This window comes from Pocillopora verrucosa, chromosome 8, assembly GCF_036669915.1.
Source record: "Pocillopora verrucosa isolate sample1 chromosome 8, ASM3666991v2, whole genome shotgun sequence".
NCBI lineage: Eukaryota > Metazoa > Cnidaria > Anthozoa > Scleractinia > Pocilloporidae > Pocillopora > Pocillopora verrucosa.
This window is the reverse complement of record NC_089319.1, coordinates 8,147,709-8,174,188: the sequence shown is the minus strand read 5'-3', so window position 1 is coordinate 8,174,188 and position 26,480 is coordinate 8,147,709. Positions and strand designations below refer to the sequence as shown.

Genomic DNA, 26,480 nt, shown 5'->3' with positions numbered 1-26,480 from the left:
ATTTTGATCTATTATTGAACAGACGCACAGCGACAAGGACTCCATTTGTTTAACAGATTATCCATCTTATGTGTTTGCGCTCCGATGGACTATAAGTATGAACCAACCAAAATGCTTGTCCAATTCAGCTTATCATATAATGTAATATACATACAGATAAAGCGATATTTTGGGTAATATTCCATATACAATAATTATAAAGTCATGCGATTAGCATCCGTACTTATAAATAATTATCAGTTTCCTGTGGGAGAGAGTTTCGCTTGCTGATTGAGTTACTATTAAAGGTAAGGGCTAACAAGAGAAATAAAATTGTTACTTCCAGAAAAATAACTCCCCTACGTGCCCCAGCATAAGTAGCTGAAATAAAGCAGTAGTAGTTGAAATAAGGTGGTTGGAAAAGACTTACCAATGAATGATTCTGTGTTGAATAGAAGGCTGCCGCCACTTCCCCCACCAGCTCCTCCACCGCTTACAGCACTTCCACCCTCAACAGTAATGATGCCATCGTTGATGATGAGTGTGCCAGCCTCAATTTTAACATATCCACCACCTCTTCCACCAATACCGTTATTTGTACCTTTTCCACCCCTGCGACCAGAGTCTTTCGGTTTGTAAAGGGATCCATGATACAAGCCTCCAGCAGCCCCTCCATAGCCACTTCCTCCGTTGCTGGCATGTCCTGCCCCAGCTCCCTGCGGAAGTGAAGATACTTCACTTGGTTCAACAGCCAAACGTGCCTTGTTATCACCAGCAACACTAAGTAGTCCCCCAGTTTCCACGTCAAGATTTGAAGTGACAATATCGAAATAATGAGCCTCCAAGCTTGCATGGAACTTTATGTTTAAGAATCCAGCAATAATTTTCATCACGATCTCATCCTTCATGGTCACTGAACTTCCGCTAAATAACTTCACATTGGAGAACATAAAGGTTCCTGGTTGTTCATCGTCCCTTAGTGTTCGTGAGCCTTGTTCCAAGAGAACGACACGTTTTTGAGTAACATAAAGGTTACGAACGCCGTTTAATGTTCCGTTGCAATGTAACGCCACAGCGCCATCGCCAACAATGTAAACCGTTGTTGCCATAACAGCTTCGGCCCCACTGTCAATTCTTAAGTTCACAGGGGTCTTAGTAGTTGTCAGCTGTGCCTCTACTACTTCAATTATTGCTTTGTGGTCATTATACAGATGCAGAAGACCTGATCGATCTCCAAAGAGTTTCCCGATGCTAAGCGTTGAAGACTGAGTCAAGTTTGAACTGGGAGTCATACGTAACGATGCTTTGTGTACTAAGTGAAGCTCATGAAAGTGATAAAATGTTTTACTTTCGTTTAGAGTAACATAGTTTTGCCAACTTTGCCCTTGGTTATCAACGTGCAGCTGTTCAAAATATAACTTGTAGCGGACGTCTTTGATGTAAACTGTGCCTGGACCACCAGAAGCTCCACTGCTACTAGAAAGTCCTCCTAAGGCCTCCAATGTTCCACGGTATGCATACTGAGATTTAAGATGTATTGCCACTCGTCCGCCTGCACCGCATCCACCAGCGCCATCTCCACGCCCACCATGGGCAGAAACTGTCCCTGTACCAGAAAATACGCTACTGGCGATTATGTACACACTGCCACCGCTTCCTCCACCAGCTTGGCTGCTCTGAGATGCATCTCCACCATTAGCTGTGATGGATCCATCATTTTCTAGAATATCAGTGTCAATTGATATAACTCCACCGCCTTTTCCACCTGAGTCACCAGAACCGCCATCACCACCTGGACTTCCTGGTTGATTTGGCTCATAAATCGTTCCATAGGGAATCCCACCAGCTAACGTATTATATCCAGTTCCACCAATGCTTCCATGCCCGCCGCCAGAGCCACCATTACCCGAAGAGTGTCCTCTACCACCAGCATTTAACTCTATTTCCATGATATCGTTAGTTGTTAGAGTTGCCCCACGACCAATGAGAAGCGACTGGGATTTGATATCAACAAATTTACCTTGGAGAATCACCCCACTCTTCATATTCAACTTTCCAACACTAAGCTTAAGATTAAGGGGAGCCCCAAAGTCAGAGCCACTCTTTAGCGTCACACTTGCAAACTGTTGCGTTCCAGGGTCACTCTGAAATACAAAGTTCTTGTTCTCCATAAGCGTTGTCTGTGATGTGACTCCAAATTTAATGGCACTCCCTGACTCAACGACAAGATGTCGAACATTTGATAGTTTACCATCCAAGGTAAGTGTTGCACCATCAATTGTTAAATTCGAAGCCACAACCAGATTAGCACCTTCCTCAACGTAGATGTTCGTTGTCAAGGTTAGGTGACTCTCTTTTGCCTCAAGGACTTCTGCGAGAAGAGTCTGGTTTTTTCTTATGGCAATTTCACCAACACCATCGGAGATAAAATTTGCAACCTGGATAGTTTGAAGCTTCCTTTGAAGATTGTATATCTCAAAGCGAGACATTCCATTAAGCCGAAGCTCATCAAAAAGGAAGTTAACTCTGTCTGCCTCATAAAGCACCGTTTGAGGTTTGTTGTTGCCAACTTTCAGGTTGTCAATCCATAAGCGTTTGCGAGGGATGCGTTTGTTATTATCCTGAATATAAAGTGTTCCAGCAGCACCAGCGTCTTTCCCGTCACCACCTTTTGCATTCAAAAGACCTTCAAAACTCATCAATCCTTGCAAGTAGAGAGCAACACGTCCACCACTGCCTCCACCTCCAGTACCGTTGCCATCACCGCCTTCTGCACTAACAATCCCATTACCCTGTATGTTGTCTGCTGAGATCCAAATGCTACCTCCACTACCTCCCCCACTATTTAACACTGTTCCACCATCTCCATCTACTGATATTGTCCCTTCAAGTGTAAGTAACCTAACAACTGTTAAGCGAAGATAACCACCACCTTTTCCTCCTTTACCACTACTGGAGCTGCCACCGCCACTTCCGGTATTGTTTGGATTGAGTGCAGAACCATACCACTTTCCAAAGTTTACGGTGCTAATTCCACCATAGCCACCATGCCCAGCGCCAGTTCCATCGGACTGATGTAGACCTCCTGCCCCAGGCCCCTTGTCACTTTCGTACCCTTGAGCAGAGAGGTCAATAGTGGCGCCAGAGTGTATGATAACATCAGAAGCCTTGATGTCAAGCCAGCTGCCTTGCATCGAAGCCCCAAAGTTTATCTCAAGCCGCCCAAGAGTGAGAGGAACTTTCTTCAAGTGCGCATTTTCAAACGAGAAGAATGCACCATTCTTTATTCTCAGCGATGAAAATCTGTATTCTCCACGGTGAGTGATAAATGTGTACTTACCATCAATGTAACGAGCTGTTCGCGCCGAGGCCAATAGATAAACCTTTCTGTTCTCACCAATAACCATATCCAGTATACCCGTCAAAGTACCTTTGAAAACGTTGTTTCTTCCGAGAAACATAACTTTGTCTGGAATACGAATTTCACCATTGGCGTCCACAATAAAGCTACAATCAGGCTGGAGATACTTCGAATTTGGCTCGACAGTGAAAGTAACATTATCTTTGATATATATAACGCTGTCGGAGTCTGTGACCAGCTTCTCAACTTCCATATCTTTATCAACGTGTAGCATAACCAGGCCATTTAAGTGGATTTCTTGAAAATCATAAGAAGCCACAACTGATTGATTCAAAAAAATTGGCAAAGGTGAGTTTGAAGAGATGCCGCCATTATCGAGATAGAGTTTTCTTTTACGTAAAACTGTTTTTCCATCTTCAGTGTAAACCGTTCCAGGCGATCCACTTTTAGCCGATGAACTTCCGCCACGAGCACTCAAAGAACCACTAAATTTGTTATCACCAGTTATAAGTATAGAAATGCGACCTCCCCCACCAGCTCCTGACACTTGACCAGATACGTATCCTCCTTCAACTTTTATTTTTCCTCGACCACTGAATGTTTGCGAGATAGAAATATCCACACTTCCACCACTACCACCGCCTGTTGTGCTGCTGCCACTCTGACCATTTGAAGAAATGGTTCCATCAACAATTAAAACCTGAGCCTCTACCTCTATGATACCACCACCACTACCAAAGATACCATCTGGAACTTGTGTTGTACCTCCCCCACTACCGAACTCTGTTGCTTCAAACAATGATCCATATACCACGCAGGTTTCATTGGTATTACCTCCACCACAACCTCCATAACCACCTCCTGTTAACAAAGAAGAACTGCCAGCACCAGGACCAACTCCTGCAGGGTTACCTAATCCATTTGCTTGCAAAGTTCCACTAAAGGCAATGTTTAATAATGATGCGTCAACTCTAAGGTATCTTCCAATTATAACTCCACCGAAAGCCACATCAACAGAGAGAGACTTGAGTTCGACAGGAGCATTTGCATCCTCATCAACTTCAATTGTAATGCGTCCGCCACTAGAGACTTTAAGGGAGAGGAATGAGTACTTTCCAGGAGTGTTGGAGTGAGTTCCAATAACTCCACTTTTTGCTATAACCACAGAGGCATCTTGTCCAACAGTAACTTTTTCTCCGCCAGTCAGTTTACCAGCTAAGTACAGGGATGGCGAAATTGCTGTTCGCGTAATGAAAAGTACTGGATCTAGATTCAACGTTGCTCCCTCATCCACGATCATTGCCCATGGAAACATGAACGGTCGTGACGAAACAGCCTTGCCAGCCCCCAGGGTTAGTGTTTGATTGTGATGCACATGAAAGCTTCCACTTCCATCACCTTCAAGATTCTGAATGGCTATCTTCATTTCCACATTAGGAACAGTTGCTACCTCAAGCCGGGCCCCATTGACGAGTTTAAGTAGTCGCATCGTGTAAGAGATCTTCATTTCGTGCATTATTATCGTGTTAGCTTCTGTTTTCCTGTCTCCATTGTCTATTACTGTAGAGTTCTGAGGCAGTCCAACCACATACTCACGGATGAAGATTGTTCCGGCTGCAGCACAAGTGGTCCCACATCCACCGTAAGTAGTGAGAACACCCTTGAAAGATGTCCTATCTGTAATGTACAGCGCTATACGACCACCAGAGCCACCGGCAGAATTACTAAGTCCCTCACCACCATTTGATAGAACCTCCCCGTGACCAGATAAAGTTCCTGCATGGACCAGTATACTACCGCCACTTGCTCCTCCCCTTGAATCATTTGCACCATTTGCACTTACACTGCCATATAGAGTAAATCCTCTTTTAATATTTAAGAAAATTACTCCACCACCACGGGCATTGTTACCACTGCCGTAATGCTGGGGTTCAAATACTGATCCATACGACTCTCCTCCCTGGCCTCCCCCACCTCCTCCACCATGTCCACAGCCACTACCAGAGCCGTTGGCCTTTCCTGGACCACCCAAAAATCCTCCTTCATCAGCAGTTATTCTTGCTTGATTATCTATAAGAATATCATTACTTGCGATGTTGATAAGTTTCGTATCGGTATCAGACGTGATTGCTGCTCCCTGGCTAAGATGAATTAAATCAGCCCTCAAAGAAACATTTTCTTGAGCAAATATAAGTTGTGCATTCGTATCCAGTCTCAGTGAGGTAAGATGGAATTGAGCATACGAGAAGCTCTTCTTGATTGAGGCATCAGAATCCACTCGCATCACAGAGTCTTTAAGAAGTCTCAGCTTATCCAGTCTTATTTCCCCTGTTGAAGTTATTTTTATAGACTTGCCTTTGCCAACAGAAGGCTCTCTAGCATCCAAAATACCGGCAACTACCACAGTAGGGGAACCTGGACCTAAAAAGATTGGTTGATTGTAGAAGTACAAGGAACCACCTGCTTGTATTTCAAGGTCACATGAAAATGTTCTCGAGGATTTTGAAAAACTCAGAATGTCAACTCGGGCACCTCCTGAAATTGTTAGCTTGCCAGTGCCATCGGTAACAAAGCTCTTAGCGACTACTAGCTGAGCTGTTGCTAGGAATGTACCGCGATTTTCTAAACGGATTTCATCATAGGTGTAGGGAGCTGACGTGTTTGGTAATTGAGCCGGAGGATAGCCAATGATCTTGTTCCAGAACATGATCATTTCATATGAAGCTCCTTGTCTTTGGTCACGTACAAAAACAGTTCCAGATGAGCCTGGTCTACGTCCATCTCCACCAGTAGCATCATAAAGACCGCGAAACTCACTCTGCCCCTTACGTATCGTTATTCCAACTCTTCCCCCGCCTCCCCCTCCAGCAGGGAAGTTCGCATTTCCACCACGAGCCCTGAATATACCAGATCCTTTCATATAATCTGTTACTACTTGGATGCTGCCTCCGCTTCCAGCACCAGCTCCAGAAGATCCGTCCCCACCACTAGCATCAATAAGCCCATCGTTGAAAAGTTCTGTTGTCTTTAGGATTATCACACCTCCTCCCCATCCATGATTTTGACTGCTTCCTCCACCATTACTACCATAATCCACAGGAAATGAAATGTTACCATATAGGGCGCTGTTTTCAGAAGCACCTCCTCCGAGACCTCCATAGCTGCCACCATAGTCCGAGGGTGTCGAGATGGCATCAATAAAATTGGACGTCTTTGCAATTAGTTGGCCTTGAGAGAAGATGGTAAGCTTAGAAACAGATAAAGTACTAGCATTTCCTTTTTCTGTTCCTGGTTCAACATACATTGCAGCACTTCCTTGTATTTCCAGAGAATTGTATTTATAGCTTCCTGGTGCTAGGTTGCAAGATTGGCCAGGTAAAAGTTTGAAATCGTCATAGTCGCAAGCAATGTAGTATGTGACGTTGAAGCGTGTCTCATTCTTAATTACATAAATGGTTTCATTATGTGATATGGCCACTGAGACGTTTTTTAATACGAGGTAAGATTCATTTCTTTTGTTAAAAATGTGCTTCCCAACACCGCATGGGTTATACAAAGTTTTGGAAGCTACTTCAACAACTTCGTATCCATGTGGGCAGCCCTGCTTATTGAGAGAGGGTCCATTGGTGTGCTCTATTCGTTGCTTCAAAGACACAGAAATTCCAGGTCCAAGATTTCCACCAAAGTCTTTTTGTAAGAGATCCGATTTTATTTCAACCTTGCTTGGTGAAGTTGTTGTAATGCTTCCACCATCTTTGATTCGCACAGTTGAAATCTGCACTACAGATTTTCCCTGGTCAGGAGTTATTCTAAAGCCAGTATGTCCAGGATATTTAAGCACAAGTTTTCCTTTATCGTTGACTGTTAAGTCCGACACGCCAATTAAGCTGCCACTAAGGTTTATCTGTGTACCACCAGAAATGAAGAAATTCCCCGGAACAGACAGCGTCCCTCCATCTTCAATTTCCGCATTAAATTCTAGCTCCATGCTTGGCTCAACTATGCTTGTAACGCCAATATAAACATCATGATTTGGTTTCACGACCAACCACGCTGTTTTGTCACCCTTGATTGTTCTTGCGATCAGAGTCATAGGACTTCCCTGAGAACATGAAATCATCGTCAGGGTGCTGGATTTTAAAAGCTTCACTTCCTCAAAAGTAAAGTCAATCAGTTTTGGATCACAGACAAGTACACTTGGAGATTCAAAAGACAAAACCTCCCTTCCTTCCAGGATCAGTACTGAATCTGACTCAGATACTTGCCGACGACTACGCTGGAGATCCCTCTTCGTGTACAGGAAGCCAGAAGCACCGATCTTCTTGCCACCTCCACCATGAACCTTGTAGGAAAACTGATGTGATGATATCTTGTAGTAAATTGCAACAATTCCACCACTACCTCCTCCACCAGAGGTGACTCCGCCATCACCGCCTTGGACTTCGAACGTACCAGTACCCTCTAGTGTGGTGATTCTGATTAAAATGCTACCACCTGCACCTCCACCACTTTCACTGTCTTTAGCATTTTGGCCTCTGGAGAAAAGGAAATGAATGCACACGGTCAAAAAACATTTTAAGGCCCTATATACTACATGAAATGGTTTAGAAAGTAACACACAGGACATCAGAAGTATTACCATAATCTCAATTTCTCTGATAAAAATGAGGATTACATTCTGACTAGAGAACATCCAAACGATACTTTTAATAGTTCAAAACAGTAAACTTTACTGAAATAGTTTACTTCTTTCGAAAAATATAAAATACATATTATAAATCTTCACCTGGACGAGATTTCACCATCAATTTGTAGTGTTCCATCGACTGTCAAGTTCAGGGATCCCCCACCAGATCCACCCATACAACTAAAAGATGAACGCCCAGCATACCCAGCCGTTCCAAATGCTACTGGGAGAAAAACTGAATCAAATGGGTCTTGTCGCTTGCTTCCAATTCCAAACCCTCCATAGCCCGAATGACTTCCTCCTGACCCAGCGTAGTAAACGTTGGGATCTAGACATTTCTCTCCTTGGCCATCCAAGTTTATCTTCCCTGACTCATCAACAGTTACGCTCTTTGCAACAATATCTACTTTTCGTCCATTTAGTGCACCTCCCGAGTTGATGACTAGAGAGTCAATATGTAATGAATAATTAGAGTTTGGTGCAACCATATCTAATATCCCTTGGCTCATGATCGTCAGTGTTTGAATCTTAAAATACATCGCCTGTAATGATCCTGTGCTCTGTGCTCCAGAGCCGGCTCCAAACGAAACTGTACACTGCGAGATAGCTAGGTCTTCGACACCAATGAGATATCCAGCATCAAGAGACAGGGAGTTCTTGTGTAGCATGACTCTGTCCGGTAACTTAATGTAGCCTGACGGGTAAACCTTTAAATTAACTGGAATGTAGTAGTCTGTGTCTGGCATTGCAAGTAGTTGCTTAGGTCCAACATGAACGAAGCCAAAGCTGTTTCCTTCAAACATTCCATAAAACTGTGCAAACGTGTGAAGGCGAATCTTGGTGGCGTCAGGTTCAATTGCAAGATGAGCTGATCCACCTAGCTTCACTTCGGTAATTGTGAGGCCTTTGTAAACAGTGGTCCCAAGATTTATATCTGGCACAGTAACTGGCACCGATGAACCAATAATGTGGCTTATCGTCAGCCATGTTCTCGCACTATCACTTGTCAAGTCTGAATAATCAGCGATTGCCTTTTTCAATGGCTTCTTCCCTTCATTGTAAACCTCTAGGATACTCTTACCATTATGTTTGTTTTTCTTGTAAATAGTCCCAGCTGCTCCACTCTCAACAGTAGACCCTCCCCCATATGCGAAAATCTGTCCAGTGAAGAATGTCTGATTGTAATAGATGGCAATTCTTCCACCACTACCTCCACCACCGCCATTGATTCCACCAGCACCACCATTTGCTTCCATTATCCCAGAACCGTCAAAATATTCTACTTCAATAAAAACACTTCCTCCACTTCCTCCACCATAATCAGAATTGTTTAAAGCATCTTTTCCATTTACTGAAATTTCTCCATCGTGCACAATCCGTTGAGCATGTAAGTAGAAAACACCTCCGCCGGTTGCTATGTCATCACCACTTCCTCCACCACCGGAGCTACCAAACATTTTTGGACTGATGAAATCTCCATAGAAACCACCAGTTCGATTCTCAGATTGACCTCTACCTCCCCGACCGCCATGGCCAGCCCCTGAAGATCCCGAATAGTGTGAATACCCAGCTCCTGGTCCTGAGCCTGCCACAACAGCCTGTTAGAAAAAAATCAGAAGACAATTAAAAACATAGCCAGGAGGCTATAATGTTGATATTAGGGAAGAGAATTACTTTCCAAGAAGAGAAATACGGTGTATTTCAACCATAGTACTTCTCAAGGCTTGTGTCTTTGAAGAAAAGGTAGGGAGTTTCAGAAAGGCTTTTGATGGTAAAAGTGAGTGTACATGTGGGGTCTCCTAAACAGCCTAACAGATTGAAAAAGTTGTAAAATCAGAATGTCATGTCCATTTCCATGCCAAACCATTCCCATATACTGATTCAGCACAGAAATTTGTGGAATTCCATATCTAAGAATCCATATCTGATAACACTTTCATAACAAAAATTTACCTTATGGTTAAGATCAATAATTCCTGACTGCTCAATTGTAACTAAGTCGGCCACAATTGAAAGGCGGTCTGCGATGAGAACGCCACCACTGCGGATCCACAGGGCTGTGCATTTTATTGAAAGGCCGTCCTTGTCGCTTTGTATTTCAATTCTACCTCCGCCCTGGATCTCAATCACGTCAAATGTAAGGTTTCTGGACATCTGGTTGTTGGGAGAAATTAATTGCCTACAAATAGTAATAATCAATAATCATAAAATCCATGCGTTCAGACTACCAAAAAACAAATAGGTATAATAATATTGAGTGATGGGATAAATCTTAGCCATTTACTATGGGGCCATTCAAAAGTACAGGGTAAGTTCCTAAATGTGATTTGTGCAAGGACTGCAATTTTAATAAAGCAGGCATTGATGACTAAGAATTATTCTACCTGAGGATGAGTCTTCCATTATTTCCCACAGTGACGTTTTGAGCTCCACTCAAACTTCCCGCAGTAATAATTTTGATCCCATCAACAACAAGGTTATGGGGCAACTTGAGGTCACCCCTTGGATACACATTGACACCCCAAAGCAATTGAGGCTGTTTTCCCTCATTGTCAGATATTGTCATATACATCTCTTGATTAGCTCTAACATGCAGGATTCCTGAGCGATCACCACGGATGCCTCCAATGTTCCAGCGGAAAGGTGAGTCAGGTGGAGTTGTGAGGACGGCTAGTTGTGATTGGCCTCGAATGTCAACTTCATCAAATGACATTTCAATTGTGTTGGGTTCTGGTGTCAGCCAGGTTCGACCTCCGTCATTTGAGACGTCTGTAATGTCATCTGTTAAAGGTGAACCTATATTGTTGTTGTCAACAATGAGCTGTTTGAAATCTGTGTATTTATTATGGAGATATAAGGAACCAGCGCCCCCTGCCGTTTTGTTGCTTGCTCCACCAAAAACATTTATTTTGCCACTGAATGTGCGGTTGTCAAATGCAATAGAGATTCGTCCTCCACCCCCTCCACCACTTTCGAAAAACAATCCACTTCCACCTGAGGCTCTGATAACTCCATTCCCTTTGAAGACTTTGGATAGGATCCAGATACTTCCCCCACTCCCCCCTCCAGAAGACTTGTTGAGGGCATCCTCGCCGTTTGCATCTACTAAACCATCTATAGTAACTGATTGGCTAGTTGCCAGCTTAATGACACCACCTCCAACAGCAAACATGCTGCCACTTCCATGTGAAAGAGGTCGAAAAAGGGAGCCGTATGAGTTACCTGGGGATGACCCGGAGTCTCCAAGACCTCCGCGACCTCCATGACCGGCACCAGCGGAACCTTAAAGTAATTTCATCAAGAGGTCAACAATAAATCCTTGAAGAAAACTTAGGAGAGGTTTCGATAAAATGTAACTGTAAACTTGTAAATGATGGATATTGTTTTTTCTTGAGGTAAACAAAAATGATGGTGGTTTAAAATTACTCTTTTATCTTGAGATTGAAATACACATCTATTTATCAAAGAGATTCCATAATGCCGTGCATCTGTTTTGTAATAGATAAAAAATGACATCAAAATGTGGTAAGAACACAGAGAACATCCTCTGAGACACAATACTGTACAAACCCACGGCATCATGGAATCTATTTTTTTCAATATAAGAACAAAAAAAGCAAAATGATTTTAAGGGTGATGTCATCCATGCATCTCTCTGACAATAGTTTATAAGCAACAACCAATCAAAATGAATGCATAATTCATCTCATCATACAGAATGTCATATATAGTTTCATATCACTGTTTATAAGAAACTTATTGTACTGCATATCCTCAATAACTCTGTGAGTAGAAATCAAAACATATCACGAAACATGCAAACTGCGTGAGAGGCTTATTTACCTGATGGCGACCCAGATCCACTTTTTGCATCGTGGCCTTGTTTCTCTGCGGTTATGACTCCAGATGCCTCCACTTCAATATCACCAGCATTGATGTCTATCCACTTGCCTTGTATCCAACCGCCAGCCATCACTCTTAAACTTTCATTCAGTAGCAGGGTAACCGTTGGTGAGTCCAAAACAGTATCAGTGGCCACGAGTTTGGCACCATTCATGATTGTCAGTGAATTTAAATGGATTGTCTTTTTGCTATAGCCCTCCGTTTGACCCTGCAAAAGGGATAAGTTTAGTGCGATAACGAAAAATATTTAAGACTTGCGGGATATATTTCCAAGCCGTCTATGATTACATTTGAAATAGAGTTACCTACCTAACCGACCGACCGACCGACCGACCGACCGACCGACCGACCGACCGACCGACCGACCGACCGACCGACCGACTGATTAGCTAACAGACTGATCGACTGACTGACTGGCTGACCAACACACTCCCTGACTCTATGACAAACTGGCTGACCGACTTCCTTGTTACACCACGTTCCACTCATAGTTTTTGCTTTGTAGCGTATTTTTCTCCTTCTAGACATATTCACTTCCTTCGGATTAGTTACTCGTAGTTTCTTCTGTTTGTGACAAGATTCCTTCAATTCATAAGTGCCTTTTCATTCGCATCTTAAGTTCCCCATCATTCAAAACCACCGTTATTCTCCTATGTCCGTTTTCCCAACGCCACAAACATTTGAACTTCTTCACATAGGCTAGTTGGTAGACTTTGAAATCCTAATTCATTTTATCGGTAATTGCGTATAAATGTTGGACAGCTTCTTTGCTGTGAGAGATTCTCTTCCTGAACAAACAAACTAGCGAGACTAAAACATAACAAACTGAAGGTTGACTAAAACTTTGATAATACAGCTAAGAAGGAGCTTGTTGTTAGAAAAAGCAATTTTACCCCGCGAAGAATAGGTCTACCTCCTATTTCCCTCACGTCAATAACAATTAAAGAGATAAGGCTGTGCGACGTTCCATAATCATTTCAACTTCCACAAGCGCGGATTCAAGTTTCACATTCAAAATTTACAAAACTATCCTTTCAAAGAAAGGATAACACTGAGCATTCGCTGAACGAGTAGCCATTGCCCTTTAAATAACACATTTGAAAGCTCAGCATATTTAATAACACTCTTAATTACATTCAGTTCACAATCTTCAAAATCAGTACCTCTGCTGTGACCACAAATTCCGCTCCTCCACCAAGTGTCAAGTTATCCATTCCACTGATCAACCCTTCAAGGGAAATTCTCGGATAAAACAAGTCCTTGAGTAAGACATCTCGGGGAAGATGAAGAAATCCCTCATTATAAATGTGGAAACTTGAAGGGAACAGTCTTGGAGCGTTCTTGATATACACTCTGTTTTTCTTTGACACGTGAATTAAACCCCCAAGGTCACCTTCCAGTCGTTCCACGTTGAGAGTAAATGAAGGCTTAAGATGATAAACGGCAAAGTGAGTGCCACCTCGTAACTGTAACAGGTTTAAGGTAAACTCGTCCATGTAGCCAGCAAGGAGCCAGGCACGTCCTCCGTCGTTGGAGCGATCTCTGTAGTCTGAGATATACAATTTAGAAGCACGGTAACCATTATTGTCGATAATCATGGTTGTGTGAGTGGAGTTTTCAGAGAGAAAGACCGTTCCTGGCCCTCCAGCTTCGCTTCTGCTGGCCCCACCATGGGCTGAGAAAGAGCCTGCAAATCTTGTGCTTTTGTAATGAGCAGAAATGCGACCACCAGCTCCTCCCCCAGCATCTCCAAGCGACGAATGAGCAACCTCGCCCCCATCGGCAAATATTTTGCCTTTCCCCAGAAATAGCGTTGCTTGGATGAGGACGCTACCACCACTTCCGCCACCGGTGCCTGGATTGACAGCTGCACCAGCTGATACATCAAGAAGCCCGTCAACTTGTACGATATGAGAAGCACTCAGTTTGACGGCCCCGCCGCCGGAGCTACCCGGCTAAGAACGATAGAAAACATAACCCTTAGTATTGTTTTTAAACCAGTGAATATTCTGTAATTGAACAGCCTTTCCATAAATACTCGATCTCAGAAAAGAACATACTTCTCGACCTAATTTTTTAGATATGTATTTGGAAATAAACATGAACAAAGATCTGAAGTTAGACATGTAATGAGATATACCACTTAAGCTGCTCTAAACCGCAGACCAATTTATCAGTGTAACTCACCAAGTCCTGATACCCCTGTCCCCCACCACTTCCAAAGTCAAGAGGGATCTGAAAGGATCCGTAAGCCCTTCCAACGTACTCTTGACTCGTGCTACTTCCACCAGCCCCTCCATGGCCAGCTCCGGAGGCTGAGACGTCAGACTTCCGACCTGGTTCATCACCCTTCATAGAGGAATAGCCCCTCCCACTCGCGGACAGAACACCGTCAATGTCGATGAAGATATTATGGGCCTGGAGATGAACTTGGCTGACTTCCATTGACGCGCCAGCGTTGATGATCAGCTCCCCTGTCAGATTCAGGGCTAATTTTGCGGGCACAGCGGTCCGCTGGTAGAACGTTCCCCCATTTAGAATGGTGATGCGATCCAACAAAATGGTGGCTTTCGAGGGGGAATTTACATGCGCTCCTTGCGTAACGTCAAAGCGACTTCCCTGTGAAATGAAGAGGTTTTTAAGCCCCTCCAGCTTAGAATCTGCGTAAATTGAAGATTTTTGGAGATAGACTTCCCGTGGGAGGAAAACTTGTGAGCCCTATGAAGACAAAAACATATTTTTGAGAACGTAAAAAGCATCTCATGATGAGTAAGAGTAAGCATACATAAAAATGATACCTATCCTACTGTGGTAACATGTGTTTTTCTTTTACAATACCTAATAACCAAACACAATAAAATAAATGCTTTTTTATGCAGGCTTATCAGACTTTTTCATTGAAATAAACGAGCTTTCTCCCAATTCACGTTGAGTTACTTAGCCTTAATTTCCACATTATTTTCCGAGAGCTTTTAAATTCCTATCCTTCAATTTCATTAATTAGGCTATTAATTCTCTTAGCACAAAAAAATAATTTTATTACTACGAAACAATGACGTTTTCTTTAGCCGACCGTATTTTCAAAGAGTCAATACCATAGACAATAATAACGGTCGAAGTAGTAAGACTTTTAAAAACTACTTCTTACGAAAATTCCCTGATCCTTCTCTGGCATTTGCAATGCTGTAATTTTACCATGACTAAGGAATCAAGAAATGCTGTTTCTCTATGCGGAAGGGTATAAAGGGAAGGAAGAGTCAGGTTTGAAATTTAACCTCTCTTACATTTTGATTTTAAATACCCTGATAAACACGAGAATAACCCTCTCATAATAAGGTAGTTTCCCTGTTAGTCAGTAGATTGTGAAAATAGTCTCACCTGGTAAGTTCTGAGGGTAAAAGGAATCACGGAATTGTTGCTGGCGTTCAGGTACCAATTCTGTGCTCCACCTACATGAACAGTTCCTGTAAAATCACCCTTATACTCTTTCACCTTGAAGTCCAGTTTTCCAGCTCCGTTTTGAATACCTAGGTGTGCACTTCCACGCACATCCAACTCGTCAACTTCAAATGTCATGGTTCCCTGATCGTTGAATACTAACCATGTTCTTGAGCTGTCTTGTTCAAGAGTAATGGCTTTGAAGGACGACGTATCACGCCCGACAAACACTTTAAGCTCGCTCAACGCAACGTTTGATTCAAGTCTTGTCAATGTTACCGTGAACTTCGAAATAGTATCTTCTATGGTTACATCATTGTAAACCAAAGTATCAAAACAATTTGCAAATGAACGCGAACCTTTCGTTCTGTCTTTCCAACCGATAACTGGATGGTCCGTCGTTAAGGTGAAACTCACGCGGTAGTGTTGATGACAATACTAAAAAACATGAAAGAAGAAAGCGTTATAGTGCATGGAGCAGATTTTCACTTTTAGCCTCTAATGCTCGCTTCTTGTGTACTTTCAAAACAACTTGCTACAAATCTAGTGAACACCTTATTTACGATCCCTGAATAGGTTCTTGTCAGGTGAACGCCCGAACAAATTTTTTTCCTACAAACCAAATTTTCATTTCTTAATTATTTGTCTCCTCTTAGTGCCTCGTGGAAATTTGCTACCCATGCAAATATTTATTTCAAGGTTTAACACAAATAGAAGCGGTTATCATTGACACTAAAAATGACTCATAAACTTTTGAAGAAGCTTCTTAAAGGCATAACAACGACGTCAGAGTTAGATTTAATGGTAAAACCCTCGTCTTGTTATACTGACACGCCTTGCCTCCAAACCAATGATAAAATTTTTCATAAGGTCAATTTCTCCGTTACTAACAATAAAAGGGGCAACGGGAAGTGTTATAACAATTGCGAAAACGGTAACAGAATTCTCCGCTACAAAACTTAGTTGTAAGGGCTCCACCCTTCTTCCTGAGGGATAATGCCACCGTTCTCCTTGTGAAGGTAAAAGCTTGATAAGCTAAGGATTGTACTAGACAGAAAAATCTGTACTACATACAGGATAAAGCCTGATGTGATGTATGAACATTAGCCTTGGCAAAGTAGCCTCGATGACCACATGGACGGAGGACGATTGCACTATGTAAGCGTTCTTGAGGTCTCCGTCGAACATTCGGGACAGCGAATAATAACTGCTGGATCCTAAAGAGAGGGGCATCGTAGACCCATCGGATTTGAATCTCAGGCCACTTATGCTGGTGTACTCATCTGAGTAGACTCTGCCGTCTTTCAACCTTCCTGGATACAATTTTACTTCCTCGATCTGTAACAAAATATGGAGTGACTTAAATATAGATTAGGCAAGCAGAACTACCTACAACAATATCTAGCCGTCACCTTCCCTCCAACAAAAGGTCAACTTTGATGCTTTTCTCATTATAAATTAACTTTATATTTCTCAATGTCAGAGTTACATGTTAGGGTATTTACAACTGTGTTGCAACGTAGAAGTGAGCTGGAAGAGCCAGGGCTGAGTAAATGTGTGTATGTGATTGGCTACTCAACGTTGTCTGTCCAAATCGTATCCTTCCCTCCTTAAAGACAAGAACAATCGTAAAGGACAAGCTTAATCGTCAATGAAATCACTATATTGGCCTGCAGCCCAAATGAAAGACACGCGGTTCTAATTCATTTTGCGCAGTTAGGGTAGAAAACAAAATTAATCAAATTTTTTGAAGTGTGTGGAGTATTATTGGCTCGTTATCTTTTTTCATTAACAGAACAAGAGCGCCAGCAAATAACAAATATAAAGAAAATATGTTTTTTTTTCTTCGAGATACCTGTTTTTTTTTTTTTGTTTAGAGTGTATAATGATCAATTGCCCCTTCAATACCTTTCTAAAGCAATTTTAAAGTCAGTGACTCATTTTTTTACCTCATTTACTCGTTCATTAAGTGGTGGTCGACCCTTGTTGTCGACTTTCAAAGTTCGATGTGGCGTGTCTGAATTATTCACCGCCTTTTCTACGTACACAGTCCCTGCCGCACCGTTTTCTAAGTCGCCCTTCCCGCCAGCGGCCTCAAGGACACCATCAAAGAACCCTCCCTGGTAGTACAAGGCAACTCTGCCACCAGAACCACCGCCTCCGCCTCTGGAAGAACCGGTGTAACCATTGCCACCGTTTGCCTTGATAAGAAGAATAATGTGACAGTTGCTGTTACCAGTAGTAACAAAAGCATGTTATCAAAGGATAATGCCTTGATTAAAAAGCAATGTTTATGTTCAAGACAATGAATCTTCCGAAATAATGTACATTTAATCTATGATCCCAAGGAAACAGTTAGTTTTGTTTTCCCGAGAGTCCTGGGTCGTGGGGATTCGAGGGAAAACAAAACTAACTAGATTCACAAGGGACCATACATTAAGTGCTTTGTTATATATTTAGACTTTCCCTTGAACAATCATATGGCAAAAACAAATAAACGTGCTGTTGTACTCGGCGCGCGGGCAACAACTGCGCAGTTGTATCCTGGTCGGGATACATTTGAATTTGATCAGGAGCACGTGACCAAGAATCAACCAACCACAGTGCTTGTTTTGTTGAGTGAAAGTCTAGGTTTATAACAATTAATTATCATTCACCGGAGTGGAGGTGAATAGTGGTGGATATTTACCTCGCCGCTTCAATATCCACCTCTTTCACCGACACTGAGGTGAATTATTATTTAAGCATATACCACACAAATACAAAAAAATTGTATCTTTTACCTGAGTGGTAAATACTAAGACATAATATTTTTAAGTACCTCACCGTGCTCTTGATATAAGAAGATACCTTCTAAGTTTCTAATGAAAAGGTATTAGAAAATTAATTTTATATCTCAAAATATCAAACATTATTTTTTTCGATTCGTAGTCCGCTTGTCAAAAAGTTTGCTACTATTTTACGTTATTTTATTAATTGCTTAACGACGGTTGGTTCAAGAAGCGATTTCCCTTCAAGGTAAAATTACCTGAACAGTTCCACTCCCCTCCAGTAAAACAGTTCTGATTAGAATACTTCCAGCACTTCCTCCTCCAGCTTCGGACCCACCATTGTTGGCACCATCTACACTTAGGGTTCCTTCGATGTCCAGGGTGTCGCTGATGTTCAGGAATAAAATACCGCCACCGCGTCCTCCATGAGCCCCACTGCTTCCCTTGCCACCACTGCTACCTGTGGATTTTAAAATCATTCTATTTAACGTGAAACTGGAAAAATAAGAGGTAACCATGCCGAGCGTTTCCCAGCATTTTTATTTCATGACAAGAGCGCCAAGGTCAGTCCAGAAAGCTAGATTATTTAATCAAAATGAATAAATAAATAAAGAGATAAATAAAACACCGTAGGTACAGCATCAAGCACTCACATGGGAGAAAGAAAATATGCAACTACATGCGCCATAAGCATTAGCTTTAAGCTTTGAAGCATTAGGATTTACATTATAGGCACAATTCTGAACACATTAATTGGTCTTTTTTTTCGTAATTCGTCCTCATTGGACGCCCAATGACATAAATAGAAATACCCTTCTTAATAATAGTGGAGTGATTCATTATCTACACGAATCTCTAGCCGCATATGGAAGTTTCCTATTTCGATTGTTGCACGGCGAAATGGAGAAACTTCCAGGCACCTGTCATGAGCACTTTCCATCAAAATTAATCACACGTACAAATCTTGGAGGATCTAAACCAATTCATTTATCCTAACAACAAAAAAGCATTGAAAATCAACAGAAAAACAAACTACCGACCAAATTCTGTAGGCTCCTTTACTGAACCATATGCAGCCCCAGTTGTCACTTGACTCGTAGAACGTCCTCCCAGTCCCCCGTGACCACCGCCTGATCCTCCAGCAAAGCCTGGGGTTGGATACTTGGCACCAGGGCCCTTACCTAAAATGTCAGTTACAAGAATAAAGTATAACTGTAGTCTCAGATTTCAAGTTTTTGGGCACAAAGACAATATAATTCGCGAAAACAATAGAGTCGTAAGACATAAATACATGTAACAGAGTTTTCCTTGTGAAATTTACATGCTTAGAACGTCTTGTAAATGCTCGAATCTGATAGCTGTTCGCAAGCGAAAGTCGTCTCATTTCTAGTTCTAATCCAAGGTAAGATAAGTCTCGCACTTAAAAAGCTTGTCTGATAATTCAATTTACATAACTCTACAAAAGTATGGCGTTTTAAAGCAGCCATACCTTCGTAATCGAATTTTTCCCCTTCCAAAGTTGCGTGGACTGTTGCTAGCGCATCGATGGTAAAGTTCACGACGTGTACATGAAGATTAACTGCTGTAAACGTTCCCCCTCCATAAATTTGCATGGACTTTCCACGAAATTCACGAACTCGCTCCTGATTGGTTACCATCATGGTGCCCTTATTTCGAACATTTATTGCTTCGAAATAAAATGTCTGAAATGTAGGAAAATGAGCTTTAAGACATTAGAGTAAAAACATACAATACAAGAAAAACTTGCAATAGTCAAGAACATATATCGCTGAAATACGATCCCGGCAAAAGCTCCACGAAATACATAAAGACTTTTTTTTTCCCCTTGCAGTTCAAGTGAGTAAGGTTTTATGGCGGCCCGTCTTTAATTGTTTCTTTCACAAAAAAAGATGAATCAGGAAAAAGGAATATCTTTTTATCATTATGTCAAACCAGACATTCTAAAAGACATTCCCTAATCTATGGTTTATTTCTGGCACTTGAAGATAAAAAATTGGATGTAAATCAGTATTCGTTTCTAATGAAAAAGAAAAAAATCCAATTCATATGCAACTTCGTGCTTTTACCTCAGTTGGTTTTCCCTCCACATCATACATCTCCTTCATGCGAATCACACCATCATCCACCACAGTGATGTTTTGACATCTTCTCAAAACACCATCAATTTCGACTGTTACCCCAGCAACAAGCAGCTCGCCCTGCATAGTGGTGAGTCCACCTTGATAAATGATCATGTCCATGGGAAGGTACGACTGGAGAGAGAGGAAAGTCTGATTAAAGCCGAGATGAATTCTACCAGTTCTGTCTCCTTCCATCTGACCAATCACAATGGATATGTACGCTTTGGTGTTTGCTGGGTTGATAATGGCGAGTTGTGCTCCGCCGTAAAGCTGTAACTCGTTAAGCTCAACATCGGTCCCGTTCGCTTCCAGATCCTCATCGTCCAAAATGAGCCATACTCTGCTTGAGCCACCAACGCTGAAATCACGATAGCTTGAACTTAGATTAGCGTCTGGACTTTGAGGTTTTCGACCCATAGCATTTGCGTACAATGTTCTATTGCGAACCCATTGTGTTCCGTTGACAACATTTTCATCCAGAAGCACTCTTTCTGCGTGCGCTGCTTCGTCTATACGGTCATGCCCATAGGTAGCGTTCATCCCAGGGACGTTCTCTAGAAACACTGTCCCTGGACCACCGGGTTCGATTGAACTGGTGCCTCCAAAACCAAGAAAACGACCAAGGAAGTGGTTCTCTCGATAATACAAGCAAATCCTACCAGCTCCACCTCCGCCTCCATGATACCCGGTTGAACTGTCTCCGTTGCCTCCTGAAACGTCAAATTCTCCGTCGCCATGGATTCTTGAGGTATATGCTAAAATGCTGCCACCACTTCCGCCACCGCTACGAGAAGCTCGAGCATTTCCCCCTTTGGAGGACAGTACTCCGTCCACCACAAGTGTATCGTGGGCAATAATTTTAAAACGACCTCCTCCTAATCCGCCAGTAAAGGGAAATACTTGAGCTCCGCCTGTACTTCCAAATGTTGTGGGCCTTCTATACTTCCCGTAGGAGATACCAACTTTTTGCTGCCTTCCACCAACCCCACCATGACCGCCATGCCCTGCGCCCGAGGATCCGCCGCCAGAATCACCACCCCATCCATCTCCATGGTAACGTGATCCGGGAACTTCATCGACGAGCCCATCACTTGAGAGATCAGCGAAAGGCTCTATTGTGATGTTGATGTAGTCCAATGTAAGACTGTTCGCCTCCATCTGTTATAAAAAGGAGACGCGCGTTCTCTCAATTGCAAATGCTCATAACATCTCTAAGCTGAACCACTCAATAGCTTGTATGTTTAGTTAACCCATTTCAGGTCTCAAGGGACTTCACAGCTTTATCTTTGCTATATTATGCGTACATGTGCACGTGAATAGGAGGAAATTTGAACGAAACAAATCTTTAGAGTATTATCACGACTTGAAATTTGTAAAAAAACATACAAGCTAAAGAAGTCTATTCAGCAACCTTTCAGTCCATGATCGAGAGTTAAACATTTATCAACATCCTTAAGTTTATCAATCGATATAAATTCCACGAAGGTACAAGGCCTATTATTTCTAAAGACAAGACGCACAAAGCGTCGAAAAACAATAGTGCAGGAACTTCTTTTCCTTAAAAAAATCTAGGATACAAAGACTCAGTGCCTCCAAAGCGAATGACAAAATGATTTACATCTACTATTAGAACTTTGCCTCTGTTGTAAATGATTACTGACCTTGGCTCCTCCTCTTATATCAAAAGTCTTTCCAACCATTTTTACGTCCTCCCTATCTCCTCTTAGAACTGCCATGTAACCGTCAGTCTGTACGACCATATGATCTAACATGAATTCCGTTTCTGAAGAGTTATCAAGAACAAACCGACACTGTGGTCCAACGGTAAGATTTTTCATCTCTCCTATCACCCCACGAATGGTCACCTCGACCTCACGACAGTTCATGCTGGTGGGAAAGGCTACACTGGAGCCCCTCTGAGAGAGGAGCGAGAATGGAAGGTGTCCCTCTGAGCCTCTCATGAGAATGTTCTGTGTCGGGCGCATTGTCAAGATACCAGAGTTGTCACCAACAACCTTGTTTACACTCATCTTGACGGAATTCCCGGAAATGGACAGACTTCCCTGGCCCATGATTTGTAGCTTCAAAAACAAGAATAATTAACAATTATTTACCGAAGTGGAAGTGAATAGTGGAAGACTAACACCGACACTGAGGTAAATAATTGTTAATTACTGTATATATCACAAATACAAAACAACCTATTTTACTTCGTTCAATATACCGAAAAATTGCCGGAAATTAAAACCTTGACGCACAACTTTGTCTTTCCGGCTGCTCGGAGGTGAATAATACTTGCCAATCACTTCCGAACTAGCCAATCAGCGCGCGCGAAAAGTGCTATTCTCCTTCATGGTATATAATGAAAAGCAATATTAGTGAATGTTATGGCCACCATAGCGGTAGACATAATTTAAGCGATGGGTGATCCAAAATGTTATTTTTGAGCACTCGTGAAACATAGAAACAACACTTGTTGGGAACGTGGGTAGGTTAAAATTATCTTTCCAGGCCTGTCGCGATCTGCTTTGTTTTTAAGATTTTTAAAAGACGTTTAAGGCGGAACGATCAGTGAACATGCCGTCGATTCTTTAGTTTCTTGCTTCAAGGTAAAAATAGCAATTGAATCACCAACAGCACATCATACCTCACTGAAATCATGTTGTGTAGTTTTTTCTTCTTCGGTCACGATCCAAGAAGTACTGGGACTTGTGTAATGTGGCGTCTGTAGCGTGGTTGAAGGGTTTTCACGAACGAAAAATCTTACGAGACTGAGGGACGAGTACGAGCTGATTCTTTGGAGACTTATTTCTACCTGTTAATGACAAGAGAGAAATATATGGTCGTGTCAAATGTTTAAAAAAAACTGACTTTCGAGCGTCAGCCATTGGTTACAGCCCACTTCGAAATACAACTAGGAACTTTAAAAAAACTACGACGGCGACAGCAAGCGAAACGAAAGATCTAAAGAACAACACAATAGCGTAGCACTCTCGTTTTAGAACTTTGTATACTTCATAACCAGCCTATACAGAACAAAAACGTGGAATCACCATCTTTTACGTACTCTTAGCAAGGAAACCTGAACAGCATTTTGGTCGGTTTTACTCGGTTTTACTTTGAACTCAACACTGCATTCACATGCTATGACGAAGGGAAGGGCCGCGCCGTAGGAAGTGGTTAACGCATCCTGCGACTGGCGAAATTCTTAGGGGAAAGGAACTTTCTTTTTTCAGAAATATTTTCCCACACGTCGCCGTAAGATATCTTACACACCCTACTAACATTACGAGGCACCAAATTTAAAGTGATACATTACAGACGTAGTTTTACCTTTTCAACTGTCTGTCTCACATTCATTCTGAGCGGTTGTCCTTGGAGGCAGTTTGTTGGGTTAATCCATCCATTGGATCCAACAACTTCACTGTCATTGAAATAAACGCGTACATAAAACTGAGTCAAGTGATACGAATTGCAGTGAGGATAGATCAATAAGTACTCCAAGAACAAAGGTAAAGGAAAGCGGTAAGTCACAACGGGGTTTGAATTTTGAGTGTAGTAACTATCGGACGTCGACTTAAACAAATTCGATATCTTGGAATCGTCGGTATCACATATTTTGGAATCGTGATGAGAAGTTCTTTCACAGTAGGGAATTCCAGTTGTGGTTAAAGTAACTCCATTGGGGGCCGTATACGATGTCAAGTAATAGGGATAATCAGCACTGTTTCCCGCCAGGTGAAGTTCTTGAATCTCGTTAAGCCTTGATGGTCCACTGCGAGTAGCTCTGTTGTCAATTCTAAGAATGCTATAGGGCTGGCTCATGTTTTGGTTGTTTTTTATATAAACTGTTCCTGCTCCACCCCATTCTGCCTGACTGATTCCGCCATAACTCTGGAATGATCCAATGAAAGTGTAACTTCCATTGTAATAGACAGCAATGCGGCCACCAGCTCCACCGCCCCCATAGGGCGCATACGTGGACGGACATGATCCTCCGTTCACCGATACAGTACCCTCGCCGTCAAACTTGAATGAACGGATAACAATGCTCCCTCCAGCGCCTCCACCACTTGGATCGGAGCTCCTACTTCCCGGCTCTCCGTCTGCATGAACGTGTCCCTCCAGTCGAAGCATATCTGATATTTCAAAGACAATACGACCGCCACCTTGCCCACCACCCATACCGTTAAGACCATTACCACCACCACTGCCGAACTGAGTAGGTTCGTATATAGAGCCGTAAGAAGAAGGCGTGTGGAGTCCAGCTGTCCCCCGTCCACCACGGCCACCGTGGCTCCCTCCTCCAGCTCCAGTGTAATAAGGAGTCCTCTGAACAGCAGTTCCTGGCCCTTGTTCTGTACCATATCCCCTGAAGTCTGCTGACACATCACCTACACACAGAAAAACAAACCATCTTAGCATGGCCACGGGTATGGAGTCTTCCTTTTGTTCTAACCGCTACTATGACACCCTCCACATTTTTTAGTTGACCTTTCGTACACAGTTAGAGAGCGACTTAGTCAAGACGACCACAAGCGGGAAAATAAAAATCAAACTTTCATGATCAGATTTATGTCAAGGAACAGCAAAACAAATCGTAGGTGACAAGCCTTTCCTAACATGTAGTTATGTCGCGAAAGATAAGCTGCCGTTTCCGTTGCCTTTCTACTTATCTGCTTTTAACATGAAGACATTGATTCGCTCATGTTGCTAAGTTAGCTTTCTTAACTTCGAAATAAATAAAATTGACGCAGACAATTAATCGTGCAGGAAAATGTTGGCCTCGATAATCAAGCGTCAGAGCTATCTGATTAGTATTTTTGACAATTCTGGGTCTGTAGAGCGTTAGAAATACTACTTTCAGCCTCTACAGATGGCATTGATTGAACAAATATTTCCAAGAACGTTATGTAGATCGAGTGGCGTACAGGATCAATTTTTCCTATTACGGGTTTTCTCACGAAAATAGAAAAGGAACGGCTTAGTAAACAAGGAACGTATTTCTCACCAGCAACATCGATAGTGGCATTCACAGAGTACAGAAAGAAGTCATCAACACTAGCCAGCCCACCGGCATTTACTACAAATCGTGTGGTGTGCAGACTTACTGGACCATGACCCTGAATTTTTGTAGTGTGCAGCAAGCCGAGTGACTTGATTGACATGTTTATAAACCGAAAGTGTCCCTGTTTTTCGCCCAGTGATTGTCCTCCCGACCATAAAAACAGCTTGCCGTCTCTATCAATGGTGTAATCATCTGAGTCGGCTAGCGTCCCGTTGATCTCCATGTAAACCTCACGGAGCGACAACCTTCGAGGCACCTCCAGTGTAGCGTTAAAGTATACAAGCGTATTAATTGGGAAATACAAATCGATAAAGTCAAACACTACGGATTGAAAGCGACCAACGTGAAAAACGCCACTGCGATCTCCGCGAAGCGTGTGCGCGTACAGCGTGACATTCCCGCGGGACCCGTTTCCATACAGAGCCACGTGCGAGTTTCCATGAAGATGAAATTCGTCGAGGGTGTATTTATCTGCTTCGTGTAACCAAGTGACAGCTCCAACATATTTTGTATCAGTGTAAATTCCCCTCATAAGGTTTCTTAACCTCCCCTGTGATTTATCAACAGCCCAGGGGTAAGCCAAGCCGAAGTTGTTTATCTTCAAAACTCTGTACTCCACTTTGCTGTTGTTTCGAGTCTCAAGAAAGACAGTGCCTGAAGCACCCGGTTCCACAGCGCTATTTCCACCTTTGGCAGAGAGAGTGCCGTTAAAATTCAACATGAACGCCTGGTAAATCGCTATTCGTCCACCAGATCCCCCTCCTCCTTTGCTTGGTGAACCTGCCCCTCCATTAGCACTGATTGTTCCGTAGCCATCCAGCTCTTCGCAGTCAATCCAAATACTACCTCCGCTGCCTCCTCCTGCTGTGCTGGGTGGGGGACCGTCTTCTCCATCCGCTGACAAGTGTCCATCAAGAATCAAGTGACGCGTTACAATCTCTATCGCTCCACCCCCTTGTCCTCCCAGACCACTACGGGTGATGAAATTTCTGTATGGGCCCACAGAGCTTGTGCGATAATCTCCATAGTACAAGTTACCTGAGAAAGAAACAAGTAAAAATCATTCTAACACATGGTTTTTCTCGCCATGATTTGTCACTTATCATGCATGCTGCCTGTATCAGTTGTTGTG

General features: G+C 42.6%; 1 protein-coding gene across 1 annotated transcript in view; it reads right to left on the bottom strand.

Annotated features, from left to right (window-relative positions):
• The window catches only part of LOC131793231 (uncharacterized), a 103,783-nt gene that overhangs the window by 47,100 nt on the left and 30,203 nt on the right, over window positions 1-26,480 (bottom strand). The window contains exons 28-45 of the mRNA XM_059110649.2: window positions 25,292-26,386; window positions 23,614-24,674; window positions 22,928-23,095; window positions 21,942-22,361; window positions 20,227-21,438; window positions 19,629-19,842; window positions 19,180-19,320; window positions 18,397-18,599; window positions 17,318-17,569; window positions 16,443-16,706; window positions 15,309-15,806; window positions 14,118-14,648; window positions 13,094-13,885; window positions 11,871-12,138; window positions 10,412-11,309; window positions 9,981-10,206; window positions 8,127-9,625; window positions 410-7,875 (exon numbers count right to left, since the gene is read on the bottom strand). Coding sequence (XP_058966632.2) covers window positions 410-7,875; window positions 8,127-9,625; window positions 9,981-10,206; window positions 10,412-11,309; window positions 11,871-12,138; window positions 13,094-13,885; window positions 14,118-14,648; window positions 15,309-15,806; window positions 16,443-16,706; window positions 17,318-17,569; window positions 18,397-18,599; window positions 19,180-19,320; window positions 19,629-19,842; window positions 20,227-21,438; window positions 21,942-22,361; window positions 22,928-23,095; window positions 23,614-24,674; window positions 25,292-26,386 — 17,208 coding nt within the window. The remainder of the gene's footprint in view (window positions 1-409; window positions 7,876-8,126; window positions 9,626-9,980; window positions 10,207-10,411; window positions 11,310-11,870; window positions 12,139-13,093; window positions 13,886-14,117; window positions 14,649-15,308; window positions 15,807-16,442; window positions 16,707-17,317; window positions 17,570-18,396; window positions 18,600-19,179; window positions 19,321-19,628; window positions 19,843-20,226; window positions 21,439-21,941; window positions 22,362-22,927; window positions 23,096-23,613; window positions 24,675-25,291; window positions 26,387-26,480) is intronic.